Genomic DNA, 13234 nt, shown 5'->3' with positions numbered 1-13234 from the left:
GGGGAAGGAAGGGGAGAGAGAGAGAGAGAGAGAGGGAGGGAGGGAGGGAGGAAAAAGGGATGAGAGAAACAGGATGTAAGAAAATAGGAAGCAGCCTCTCATAGCTATCTGAGAGAAAAACAGCAGCCTGTGAAGATCAGTGTGATTCTCAACCTGACTTCTGTTCACGACCTATGATGAAGTTGTTTGACTTACTCAAATGTAAATTAGTGTTTCAAACAACACATCACAGAATACTTCATGGCAGTTAAAGGTGGAAACGTGAAAGAAGAGATGAAAAATTAGAAAGCATGCACATCTCAACAACCGCTGAGATCAAGTTTCAATAAAACCAAACGTGACTGCAAATGATACCCAGCTTATTCCGGAAACCCATGATAGTCATAGAGTTATAACAGATGTACAGATGTTAAGCCTGGAGAAACCAAAAGCATGTGCAAGGAATTGACTGAGAATAAGGACTGTTCGGAAAAGAATGCTTGCTTACTGCACCAAGCAGTACACTATTAATAAATAATGTGAACATTATGAAACAATAAATGTTTAAAACATTTATGAACTGTATTGCATGCTTGAACTCATGGTGTATGTTTTAAATTCATGAATGATGAAAGTAATTAATTTGGAAATAAAAATATTTTAAATCCAAATTTGTTTAAAATGTCTTAACATCTGGCAGTCTGAAATAAAGTATTGCATTTAACTGCATTATGCAATTACGGTTTCTACAAAAACATTAAGCAGCACAACTGTTTTTAACATTGCTAAGAAATATTTCTTGAGCAACAAATCAGCATATTAAACGATGTCTGAAGGAATATGTGATACTGAAGACTGGAGGAATGGCAGCTGAAAATCAATCTTTGCCATCACAGAAATAAATTACATCTTAATATATATTAAAATAGAAAACAGTTATTTTACTTGTCAAAAAATTAAAATTCAACCTGTCTACTTCCTAAATGCATCACTCATTCAGTCTGCATAAACCCTGCCCTTGCATGATCATTTTCATCTGCCTCAACTTATGAGTGCAATGGCCACATCCCAAAATCCAATCCACAGTCAGTCCATAGAACCAAGTTCCCAGCCTACATTTTGTCTTTTCCGATGATCCGTTACACTCAGATGTGCATCACAACACTGAAGAAATGATCTGTCACTTCCGTTTTCACAATATTAGTGTTTTTACTGTATTGATCAAATAATTGCAGCCTTGGAGACCATGAGGGACTTCTTTCAAAAACATAACAAAAAAAAAAAAATAGAAAATCTTACCAACCTTATACTTTTGAATGGTAGTTATTGCAAATAAACAAATGAATGAATGAATGAATGAATATTAACTGAAATATTTATAAAATATTAATGTTTCTATTGTTATTTCACATTTTCTATGCACAATATGCATACTAAATACAGAGTAACAGGATAGTATGCTCTTATTACATTATATTAAGCCTGACACTCATTTCTTAATCTGAAAGTTTTTAACATACTACAACTGTCTAAACAGAGAAGACAAAGAATGCTAACTTCGTATGGAGGGCCTCTGGGCATGTTCTCCTGATCGGGGCAGAAGACTCCAGGCTGACGTTTGCCCATTCTGTCCCCCATTCCGCTCCTGCCCTCTCCTCCCATGTGGTATGAAGGCTCCCAATAGAAATCTTGCATTTTGACCTCCGGAAACTTCATCTTCTTGTCCATGCTGGGCTGAGGGGGCTGCATGCTCATGGGGTGTTCAAAGAGTTTCATTGGGTCTTGGGTGGGCATGAAGAAAGGCTGTTTGACTGGCATCTGCATGGGCATTTTCTGCATGGTGGGCTGAGTTTGGTGCTGGTTCCACATTTGACCAGACTGTTCAGCCAACAGCATGTAAGACTGCAAGGACAAAATAAAAATGGAGAAAATAGAGAGATTACCCAACAAGGTCAGCAACATCCAAGTTTCTAAGTAGTCTCCATGGTAATCAGACTGAACCTCAGCACCACAAGAGCCAAGGAAATGGGCATAATAAGCCGAAACAAAAATGGCATGGTTACTTTATTTGTGTAATACACCTTGCTTAAAATAAAAGAGTCATATTACCTGTTGCATGCTGTGATGATGTGGCGGACTTTTTCCAAGCTGAGAGCTCTGCTTTGTGGGCGACTGTTGCTGTTGTTGTTGCTGTACATGAAGCTGTACAGATTGTTGCAAGGCCTGTTGAGATGGCTGTGGAGGGGGAGGCTGTGTCTGCTGAGGCTGTGGAGGGCCATGGTTTAGGGCTCCAGGGCCTGAGGGCCTCTGCTGGCTGTAGGGAATGTGTGAGGGTTTCCCTGTCTGCACTGGGTTGGCAGATGGAGGGTGGGAAGCAGTCTGGAGGAAGGGTGCAGGTACGGATACACCTGTGGAGAAGGTAAACCCCGGGCTCATGGAGAACGCCACGGGAGGAGGGATCACGTATGCCGGCGGGGGGAAACCTGAAGGAGGAAAAGCACAAAAAAATTGGAAGTGAGCACTGACTGAACAGCATGTGTTAATAATGTTCAGGTGTGGCATGCAGGAAAGTGTCTGAGGGTACCTGGTCTGCTGGGCAGAGGGGGGAAAGCTCCTGGGTGGTGGATTGGGATAAACTGTGAAGAGCATGTGGTTTGAGTCTGTGTGACTGGAGTCTTCCTCGCCTCAGACACTGGAGTCTTCTTCATCTCAGTCGGAGTCTTCACCTTGCAGCAAATCAAAGAGGAGATGAGGAGGAGTTTACACATTTGAAAAAGAGCTACAGCAAAATGAGAGTTTCTTGTGCAAGCCTCACCTGTTTCCCAGCATCCGCTGTTTTATCATGAATGTTTTTCTTCACCTCGCTCTTTCTCTTGCCCTCTTTCTTCTGTTCGATCTTCCCTTGTATTCCATTTCCTTTATTAAATCCAGCTCTGTCCTTCCCTGCATCCCTCTGGTGCTGGTTCCGGTTCTGTTCTCTACTCTGCTCTTGAGGTTTGATGTTCTCTTTGAAGGTGACCACAGGTCTCTCGCTGCCATCCAGCCCGCTGTTCTGGTTCTTTCCGGCCGAGAGGACCGACTTCAGGCCCTGTGTGCTGTCGTTAGGCGTCTGCTCACCATTAGATGACTCCTGGAGGACAGGTGTGTCTTTTTCATGTGGCTCTTCCACCACCATCTCAGGGATATCAGTGATGAAGAGCAGAAGGCCATCACTTATGCGACACTGGATCAACCTGTTGGTGCCAAAAGTAAAAATTAAGTTTGTGCACACGAAAACCTGAGGAAAAAAAATTTCAAATAGATGTGATAAGCTAAGAAAAGAAAAAGAAGAAAACAAAATACAAAGCAACAAAAGAAAAAGGAACATTACAGGAAAAGTTATGTCAAGAATAGTAAAAAAAAAAAAAAGCTAATTAAAGCAGAAAAACAAAACAAAAAAATAAAAGGGAAAAAGAGCTAAGCAAATAAAACAAAAGGAAAAAGAAAAAGGAAAAAAAAATTATAAATGGGTTACTTTTTAAAGCATATTTTACAGCTGGGAGGAATTATTAAGGTGACATACTTCAGGAAAGTCCAAGAAAGTCCAATAAAGAATGAAATGAAAATGAAAGAACGACTCACTGCGGTTGGTTGTCAGCCACCCACTTGCCCAGGCTGATGAGTCTCTGGTGTCGGGCATGAATTAGCAAGCTCTCTTTGCCAACCACCATACCCTGATGCCCTTTAGAGAAGTCTAGCATTCTGAAATCATTGAATAACAGGCTTCAGAGAACAGATACAGCTAAAATAGTCATGTGTGTGAAAAAGAGTTAAAACAAGAACAGCAATTAATTAATCATGGAGAATTACCGCAGAGCAGGCCGAAGGGCCAGAAACCCTTGCAGTTCAAACTCCTCGGGCAGTGGAATCACTGTAAAACAAACAATCATGGCCATTAAAAAAAAAAGAAAAGAAACGTTCATGAGCAAAAAGCATGCAGTGATGGAGTGCTCGCTACCTGACGCATTTGACACATCCTCCTCCTTTGGCTGAAAGCTGTTCAGAATGGACACCAGCCATGGCCAGATGCTGTGAGATGCCAAAGAGGTGTCATTTTAACATATACCTCAAAATCTTGGCTCAGGCAGAATCATTTTATAAGTCAAAAACAGACATGTCGTGTGATGGATTGTGGGTATTGTTGCTGGGATTATGCAAATTGTGGATTAAAGAGATTTAGGCTTTTAAGAAACTACCACAAGTTCCCCATCAAATACAAACATATTAAAATGCTAAATCAACTAGCTTCAGTTTTGAAACTGAAATGAAACCTACATATACAAATAGTGTTCAGTACTATGGTGGAAGGAAAAGAGAAAGCCTTTCTTACTACTGTCGCTTGTCCATGGCACTTTCATTAAACGCACTCGGTCGAAGCCTCAGCCAATCCAGAGACGCTTTGATGGCAGGAAGAGGGCACTCTCCCATGATCTCCTCTCGGTTCTTATTGAGTAAAGCTCGGCTTAGCATCACGCCCAGGAAAGACACTAGGAAAAGACAATTACATTACAACATTGCACAAACTAGGGTTACATGTTTTATTTGGAGGATCTATCACCACATTTTACAAATTTTAGAAAATTAGATTATAATTTAGATTTTCTTCAATAGTCTCAAATAAGTTTTAAGGCTGCAGTTAGAAATTGTCATTAAGATTTATATTTAAAATAAATGCTTGTGTTTTGAATTTTGTATTCATAAAAATTTTGAAATAAACTGCATCAATATTAAGCAGCGCAACTGTTTTCAACATTGATAATAATATGAAATGTTTCTTGAGCTTGAGCACCGAATCCTGAAGTGTGCTTAACCCAGGATTTATTAAGACCGTGAGACATGGGTTAAGAGCAGCATGATAAGAATGACATACTGAAGAGGCCGAGGAGTTGGATCCAACTGATCTGCTCGTCTGAGCTGTAGCTGTGCTCATCTGCCTCACTGCTGAAGTCTCGGAGGTGGTGCAGTTCAAACAGGTTTATCACTGTGATATGGACCAGCTGCTGGGAACTGAAGGCTTTCTGCAGAATCAGCCTCTGTGGAGTGAATTAGTAAGGAGAATAATGAGCATGCAAATTCAAACTAAGAAAGACTAATGAGACAGAAATTTGTCGAATAACTGCCACCTTAAGTTAATGGGGAAAAATGACATGAAGTGCTACAGCTGGTGGTGTTGGACTTACCTGGAACTGCTCCTCTAATTTCTCTCTCAGGGTGTTCAACTTATCCAAGCTTTTGCAGAGATAAACATGGCCGTGGAACTTGATGAAGGCCTTAATAAAATCAGACACGCTCCATTTTGTTTTGACCTCATCACGGCTGTGGGTTAAAGAGACATAGGAGAATTAAGCACTGGTTTCATATTTGCATATGATAATGTGAGCAAAATATTATGATATTATAAATGTAAATATTCTGACCTCTCAAGGGCCTTAGAAAGAGCTTTCTGTAGGTTGGTGGAGGCAGCGGGAAAGGGGAATTTGACAGCAATGCTCCTGCAATAGTAGAAGATTGTTGTGAGGTGGTCTCCTTTGGAGGAAGCCAGGATGGCCAGTTGATTGTAAGGTTGACCTGAAAGCAGAGGGGGAAGATTTAATTTTTGAATTCATTTGTTTTATATATTCAAATGTCAGTGGTGTGCTTGAGAATGTGAAAACAAACAGATACCAACCATTTGAGGGAACAAGTTGAGCTGCATGTCTATAGTACGACTCAGCCTGGCTGGTTTGGTTCCGATAACGTGCTGTGGATTGCGAAAAATAAACCACAACCAATTAAACCCTCCCATGCATAGCACTATTATCAATTTCTATGCTTCTAAATATTTCATATTCATAAAAGCAGCAAAACGGTCTGCTGGTGTTCTCCACAAACTAGCTACAAAAAAAGCAATATGTCCTGAGTGAGCTCACCAATATCTCCAAGATGAACAAGACAGTGCTGGCAGATGTAGGAACAGGAGCTGGGTTGGGGCTTCACTATGGCGCTGGTGCTGCTCTGTTTATTGCTGATGATGCCAAGCTGAGATGATTTCACACGGCAAGGCAAGTCCACATTAAACACCGTGCACAGCTCCTGCAACAGCTGAGGATCCAAAAAGCGATTTTTTTTTTTATATAACAAAAAGGCACTACAGCTCTGCCCTCAACAGGGCCCTATGATTTCCATGATGCAGAAAATGCGGATAATGCAGTCATAAAACCGGAATTTACTGTATAACGTGGAATGTCATGCTTTTGGATGACTACATCAAAAGTATGTCAGTACACTTAAATATTCGCTCCAAAACACGATACAGACTAGTGTCTGTGAATATTAAGCTGCAAAAAAACATTCAAATATGAATCCTGCATGTTCTGCATTCCTCTGTGTGAAAGAATGGTGCAGTTTCATTTACTACACACATACTGAAGCTCGTAAACCTTTAATATGTTGCTGTTTAATATTGTAAGTTTCATGACTTCAATTAGCTAGACATGCTTTTTGATTAATAAAATGTAATTTAACCCTTAAAAAAAAAAAAGAGTCTAGAAAAATTAAAACGGGAAAAATACTGAATCCAGAAAAATTTATGAAAAAAAAAAAAGGAATTTGGGGAAAAATAAGACAGATTTCATAGGGCCCTACCTCAACAAAGAACAGCAGACTGGCATAACAATTGGTCATGTGACATCAAGCTTGTCTGTGGTCGTTTCAGCCACAATCTGCTTAACAATGAGCACTGTACAATAACGAAGCTTACTTGTGTGTAGAATCCACTAGCTGCCTCAAGAAACAGGGAGAGATTGGCCTGTACTTCACTTCGATTGGGGTTGGCCCTGTTCTTAGCTTGACTCTGTAGTGTGGTTATTTGATTCTTAAAAGCATGGTTCCAGCTGAAACAAAAGCGAGATCAGTGTCAACCAGATATTTTCAACAAAATCAGATGCATGTCAGTTATACAAAGAATTATTATTGGTATTCTTACAGATCTTGTTCCACTTTCTTGTCCAGGGCGTACTCCAGGTCCGTAACCAGCATTTTCTGGTACAAGTCCTGAAGAGCCTGCCGTGATGTCCAGACCTCCGCGGCACCAAGCTTTGAATCTGCATGACACAAGGAGTGGAACATGTTAAACAGCTAATGCTGCAGCCGCACTGTATAATGTGACTAACTGTGTCTAACAGCGCCTTTCTGTTCATTTGGAGAAAGATCTGCACGTCTTAGTAACCACATTCAATGCCATGGTTACCAGAGTGTCAGGGATAAGATGACAAAAACGAAATACAGCAGTAGACTCCAAACAAGCTAATACATCAGATCAATAATTCTAATAATATGTGCAACTTTTAACCATTGCAGTTATAATATTAATATTTTAAAGATGACACATTAGATAAACACTTCAAAATACCATGCTAAGAGAGTAAAAGACATTGACAAATGTTTAAAGTCCTAATAAAATAGACTATAAACTAGCACATACCTGTCATGTCAGCCTTCAGGGCCTCTGCCTGCCTGCTCAAAACAAGAAATGAATATGTTAATGAGGAGATGATTGAAGTGAGAATCTGGTGAACACATTTCTGGAAATAACAAGACAGCATTGCAGTTCAGGGGCTTCATTCTTATATATTCTCAAACTCGAGAACATTTTGTATCTAATTTTTTATTGGTCAAGCACATAGTTCAAGTGATGACAGACAGCAAATTTAAGGCAATGTCATTGGTTTAATTAACAAAAACATATTGCCAATCATAATAATATCTTGTTGGATATTTTAGTGGTCAGTATGTATGTATGATTACATTACATATACACAATTACATATTATCGATTTTTCTTTTATGCCAAAAATCATTAGGATATTAAGTAAAAGATGATGTTCCATGAAGATATTTTGCAAATTTCCTACCGTAAATGCATCAAAACTTCATTTTTGATTAGTAATATGCATTGCTAAAGACTTCATTTGGACAACTTTAAAGGCGATTTTCTCAATATTTAGATTTTTTTTGCACTCTCAGATTCCAGATTTTCAAATAGTTGTATCTCAGCCAAATATTGTCCGATCCTAATAAACCATACATCAATGGAAAGCTTATTCATTCAGCTTTCAGAAGTTTTGTGTGCCAGGGTTGCATTTATTTATTTATTTGCCCTGCCAACATTTTCAATGCTTCAAAATTATTTAAAATGTATTATTTAATGTAACTTTTATATTTTCATTAGGGATGCAACGATACCATTCTTTTAGAACCGATCTGATACAATACCGAAAATTCTGAGTATCTGCCGATACCAACCCGATACCAGCACAGTTTTTTTTAAATCAATGTCGAATTTCTATACTTCTGTGTGTTGACCTGATCATCACTCTTATGTGTGTTAAACACAATCTGCTAAATACAGGCAACTTCATTTTAATGAAAAATAACAAATGAAAAAATATATCATCATAATCTATGACAAAAATACCATTATAAACTAGGTTAGTGGATAATTCAGCAGCAAAAGTTACTCTAGAAAAATAATGGGTGCACAATTTTATAAACTAAACATTTAGCGAAACATCATATTTAGTGGGGAACAAATAAAAGTTAATAAGTGTAGGACTAAATCTGGTCAAATGTTACACATTGCTCTTTGTATTGTTGTAAAATACATTCATGAAAAACAAGTAAATATATTTATATATAAATATATACTATAAAATTAAAAGATATTTCTTTTAAACGTATAGCACAATAATGAAAGCAGCAACATATGAGATAGGACAGAACAAGAAAGACTATTAATAATCTATTATTAAAAAAAGACTTTTGTGCAAAAGTATTATAATACGCAATACTCAAATACAGAGCCGCACAAAGCGCTTATGTGCATCCCGTGCGCAGAATGATGTGCTTAAGGCAGCACGGAGGCACAGCGCTCCGCATAGAAAAGTTCAAAGCACAAAGGGAAGAGATATTGATTAGAAATGCACCGATTGACGTGCATTGTGGGAATGGTGTAAAAGGAGCTTTGTGTGGTGCAAAAACCATGCCAGATCTTAGCTGCTCCTCTTTTTTGGAAGACAATGTGAAATAGTTGTTGTGATGCACTCATGCCAATAGCTTTAATATTACATCAGATTTTTATCCTAGATAATATGTAACTGACAGCTTTACCTTTGTCAAGGCCTTTTCAGTCGGTATCTCGAAAGGACATTTCCCACCTAACAAAATCAGTAAATTAAATTGCAAGGCTCAACAGTAAGGGTGTTTTTTAATGCAGCCACAGTAGTTCTGATTTTTGCCATGTATTTTGTATATTGCTAGAAACTAGAGATGCACCGATTAACCGGCCAGTGATCGGAATCGGACGATTTTTAGCATGTCACGTCTTGCCGATTCTGAGCCGATCCTTTTATTGCCAGCGGCACCGGCAATGACGTCACAGCCACGCGCACACTCACAGTCGCGTGTAAATATGTCGTTTCGCGTGAGAATGATTCTAATTTAAATTGCATTCAGTGTAAACGGCGGCTGATAATGTATTTATGTCATGCCAGATGAGGCTTGCACAGCCTGAGAGAGTGTGTGAGAGAGACAGCACACACAAAGTCTCCGAGCAACACACAGCGGTGTTTCGTTACTGAATGAATCCACGTTTTTGAACAAATCGAGTGAGTCAATGATTCAGTGGCCCATTCATAAGGACATTCACTTGCCTCGTTTCTGAATGAATAAGTTGTTTGAATGAATCAGTTGAATGAATGAATAAATGACTCACTCATTAAAGGCACAATATGTAAGATTTTTTTTATTAAAATATCCAAAAACCACAAGAACAGTGTTATATATTTTGCTTGTGTACTTACATTATCCCAAATGTTTCCACAAATTTTTAAATCCAGAGAAATAAGCAATTTTAACTAGTGACACGGACCGTGTCCATAGTGTCGCCTGCCAATGATGACATACACCCTCGATTTCCGGTTTTGTTTTGTAGAAAACATGGAAACTCAATGAACATGATTTCTGCCCGAGTCCCGTCGGATTGCATCGGCTGTGGGGATGAAGACGACAACACCCATGATTCCACACTCAGTCACGGTGTCATCAAACTACGCCTTTGCCTCTTTGTTTATTTTGAATACACGCACTCTAGTGGCGAAAATTACATATTGTGCCTTTAAAACAGACATTTGCCGCCGCCTACTGGTGGTTTAGTCATATTTAAAAGTATCATCGCATTTTTTCAACATTTATTTGTACGTTTAAAAAAATATGTAAAACATGAATCTTATAAAAATGACCATTTATAAACATAGTGGGAAATGACATCTGTTTTGTTACATACAGCAACTCATTTAAAGTTAACTATTTCTTCCTCTTTACAGTCACGGAGCACGTTATTTTGAGAGTTGTTTAAGTGAGAGACAATCTGTAACTTAGTCCAGATTGGGGGAATTGTAATGTTTAATAATTTATTTTATTATGTAAATAATTTTTGCATTGAAATTTGCATAGATTTTTGTTTGTATATGCTGTCAATTATAGTTCTTAGAAGGAAAATTGGAATTGGCAAAAATTGGTATCGGCAGGTCACACTTCCAAAAAAAACCAGAAATCTGAATCAGCCAAGAAAATTGCAATCGGTGCATCTCTAATATTGATGCGTAGTAGGGCTGCACGATATATAGTTTCAGCATTGATATCGTGATGTGCGCATCCGCGATAGTCACATCACGGGATGTGCAATGTTTAGTATACTGATCGTTATATTTATACTCACTGTTTCCTTTGAACACACAGACACGTGTCTACACCGGACGCAACAGTCGCCCCACGCCGCAACAGCTACACTGGACGCGACAAAGCGTCCTTTGCAAATCATTTGAACTTTGTGTCAGTTCGTCATAAATAAAACGTGGCAGCAGTTTACTGTCGGGGATTTGTCATGTCACGCCACATCCAGTGTAGACAGCATCACTGATTATAATGGGTTCTATAGTATTTTGTCACGTCCGCTCGCGTCCCGTGTAGATACGGTGAGAGCCACGCAGATGCACGTGTCGTAAACATCGAATTCCGTTCACTTCCGCGTTTATTTGTGCCTGAAATGACACATACGCGTGAAATTATGTAAAAACGCATGTCTCTGTAGTATCCTTGTAAACACAGTTGCTTATGGTTTAGGTGAAGGTAAACAAGGGAGAAAGAAAATGGATGTGTAACAGTATATTGGTTCACAGCAGCTTAATGTTCCTGAGGCTTTCTCTGTCATTAATTTATACAGTGAAGATTAGTGTTATTTTACAATTGATTATTCAATTTCTGTACCTGAATACTAGACTTACCTGAAAAATATAAAGCACTGTTTATTTCATTTATATCTTTGTTCAATTATATTTATCTATGCTGTTTTTTTAACCTTAAACCGCATAAACACATTTCATTACACCAAATAATGTTCTTTTTAGCAAGATCATATATGACCCCTTTAAATGTACCATTATTCTTCTATAGTCTTATATGGAACTGACCAACAACTTCAGTGATTATGTGTGATTTAGTCGCAAATTGAAGATACTCCATACACAAAAAAGAGCAAACCTCTGACAAAATATGATTTCTTGATGATTTGATATTTTATAATAGCCTAGTGATTTTACAATTATTTTAGAATTTTTAAATATTGAGGAAAAAGTATAAATGAATGACTAAGCCAATAATTGCTCCTCTGCTGCCATCTACAGGTTATAATGGTGATTTTATGTATTTTTAAATTTTACATAAGTGTTTGCTCACCACAGTAAATTTTGGTCATGCCATTGAAAATAACATTCAAATTGGATCATTTTGGAGCTTTCAAGTGCTGGAAACAGTTGTGTGAAATGCTTGTAAGTCTTTGAAAATTGCTTGAATTTCTCTCTCAAAAGGCTGTACAAACCCTGAAACGAATAATGTAATAACATTTGACTATTTCTGCCACAACACCATGGTTCGTGTTACTGCTTCTGGTTTTCTGCGTCAGCACTGTTTGATCTGTTTATAATAGAGATTTCTGTGCAGAATTTGAACGCATCTCACTAGATCTTGCAGCAATCTTTATTCATTCTGCGGCGAATTCAAACGCTTTCACTGGATCTTGCAGCGCTGTGCTGTAACAGTGTTGCGAAATCAACTTTGGTTCCCGAGTAAAGCTGTTCTGAGCTCAGACTAGTTTGTTTGCGTTGCGGTCCGAGCTGATGAACGGACCGTGCTGCGCAGCTCAAACGAGTAGCGGGATTTTGTTACGCTTGTTTTATTTGCCGTTTGCTGTCTCTCATATGTGACAGAAATGGCAGCGCGAGTTGAACAATGCGGTGGTCGCACCAGTGCGACTGCGCACAAAAAGCCGGTTCTGTAATCAGCGGTAAATCTCCATCACTTGCGTGCTTTCACATGGAGCAGCATTTACTGCACAGAGCCGTTGTTCACTGACAAGTAGGCCTGTCGCAATAATCAATATATCGACTTATCGCGCAATATATGTACATGACCTCAATCATTTTTGGTGACGCAATATATCGCCCATTACATTTACTTAAAAATTAATGTCACCATGTTTTGTACATTCCACTTGTGCCTGTGTCTTTGCAGCTTCTCGTACATAATGTGGTGTAGTCATGAGGTGCTAGTTAAAATTTAAATAATGCTTCTACAAATCTTCTTGCATTACTATGCTGTTACATTATGATTATATATTCAGTGGTAGGCCTGTCACGATAACAACTTTTTGTTGTGCGCTATATTGCCCCAGAAATAATCGCGATAAGCGATATTATTGTCATTTTAAAGACCAATTTTATGCCACTGAATATATAATCATAATGTAACAGCATAATAATGCAAGAAGGCCTACACACTTCCAAATGACAACAAACTTTTAATTTTTAAGAATATTTAGATCATGGAAATTAAGTATCAAAATATTAGATACCTTAAAAAACCTGAATAAATAGTAAATAAACATTTTCTAACAAAAAGTGCAAACAAGTACAAAAAAAGATAAATGCACAAAGAACTTGTATGGAGATTCTTTCATCTACAGATTTTTCCCAGACCTTCTTTTCTCTGTAAATTAAGGGTGCACACTATTGCTGAAAAACACAATCACTACTCAGCAGTCAGATGTCCGTATGCACAAAGGCACAGACCTCTAAACAAGGTCATATCTGCAGATGAAACTTTTTTTTGTAGAAGCATTTTT

General features: G+C 38.3%; 1 protein-coding gene across 3 annotated transcripts in view; it reads right to left on the bottom strand.

Moving 5' to 3' along the window:
• The window catches only part of LOC107722067 (protein SMG7-like), a 22733-nt gene that overhangs the window by 6451 nt on the left and 3048 nt on the right, over window positions 1–13234 (bottom strand). For 2 of the 3 annotated variants that reach the window (XM_016530288.1, XM_016530290.1), the window contains exons 2-17: window positions 7481–7512; window positions 6983–7100; window positions 6758–6890; window positions 5928–6099; window positions 5687–5758; window positions 5436–5586; window positions 5199–5334; window positions 4889–5051; window positions 4349–4505; window positions 3977–4047; window positions 3829–3889; window positions 3601–3720; window positions 2795–3212; window positions 2564–2705; window positions 2089–2462; window positions 1537–1881 (exon numbers count right to left, since the gene is read on the bottom strand). In XM_016530288.1, the coding sequence (XP_016385774.1) occupies window positions 1537–1881; window positions 2089–2462; window positions 2564–2705; window positions 2795–3212; window positions 3601–3720; window positions 3829–3889; window positions 3977–4047; window positions 4349–4505; window positions 4889–5051; window positions 5199–5334; window positions 5436–5586; window positions 5687–5758; window positions 5928–6099; window positions 6758–6890; window positions 6983–7100; window positions 7481–7512 (2665 nt within the window). The remainder of the gene's footprint in view (window positions 1–1536; window positions 1882–2088; window positions 2463–2563; window positions 2706–2794; window positions 3213–3600; window positions 3721–3828; window positions 3890–3976; window positions 4048–4348; window positions 4506–4888; window positions 5052–5198; window positions 5335–5435; window positions 5587–5686; window positions 5759–5927; window positions 6100–6757; window positions 6891–6982; window positions 7101–7480; window positions 7513–13234) is intronic. The other variant, XM_016530289.1, reaches the window with a different exon arrangement.

The sequence above is a fragment of the Sinocyclocheilus rhinocerous genome, unplaced genomic scaffold (assembly GCF_001515625.1).
Source record: "Sinocyclocheilus rhinocerous isolate Xijiao unplaced genomic scaffold, SAMN03320098_v1.1 scaffold484, whole genome shotgun sequence".
NCBI lineage: Eukaryota > Metazoa > Chordata > Actinopteri > Cypriniformes > Cyprinidae > Sinocyclocheilus > Sinocyclocheilus rhinocerous.
The sequence above is the reverse complement of the archived record's forward strand: the minus strand, read 5'-3'. Positions and strand labels throughout refer to the sequence as shown.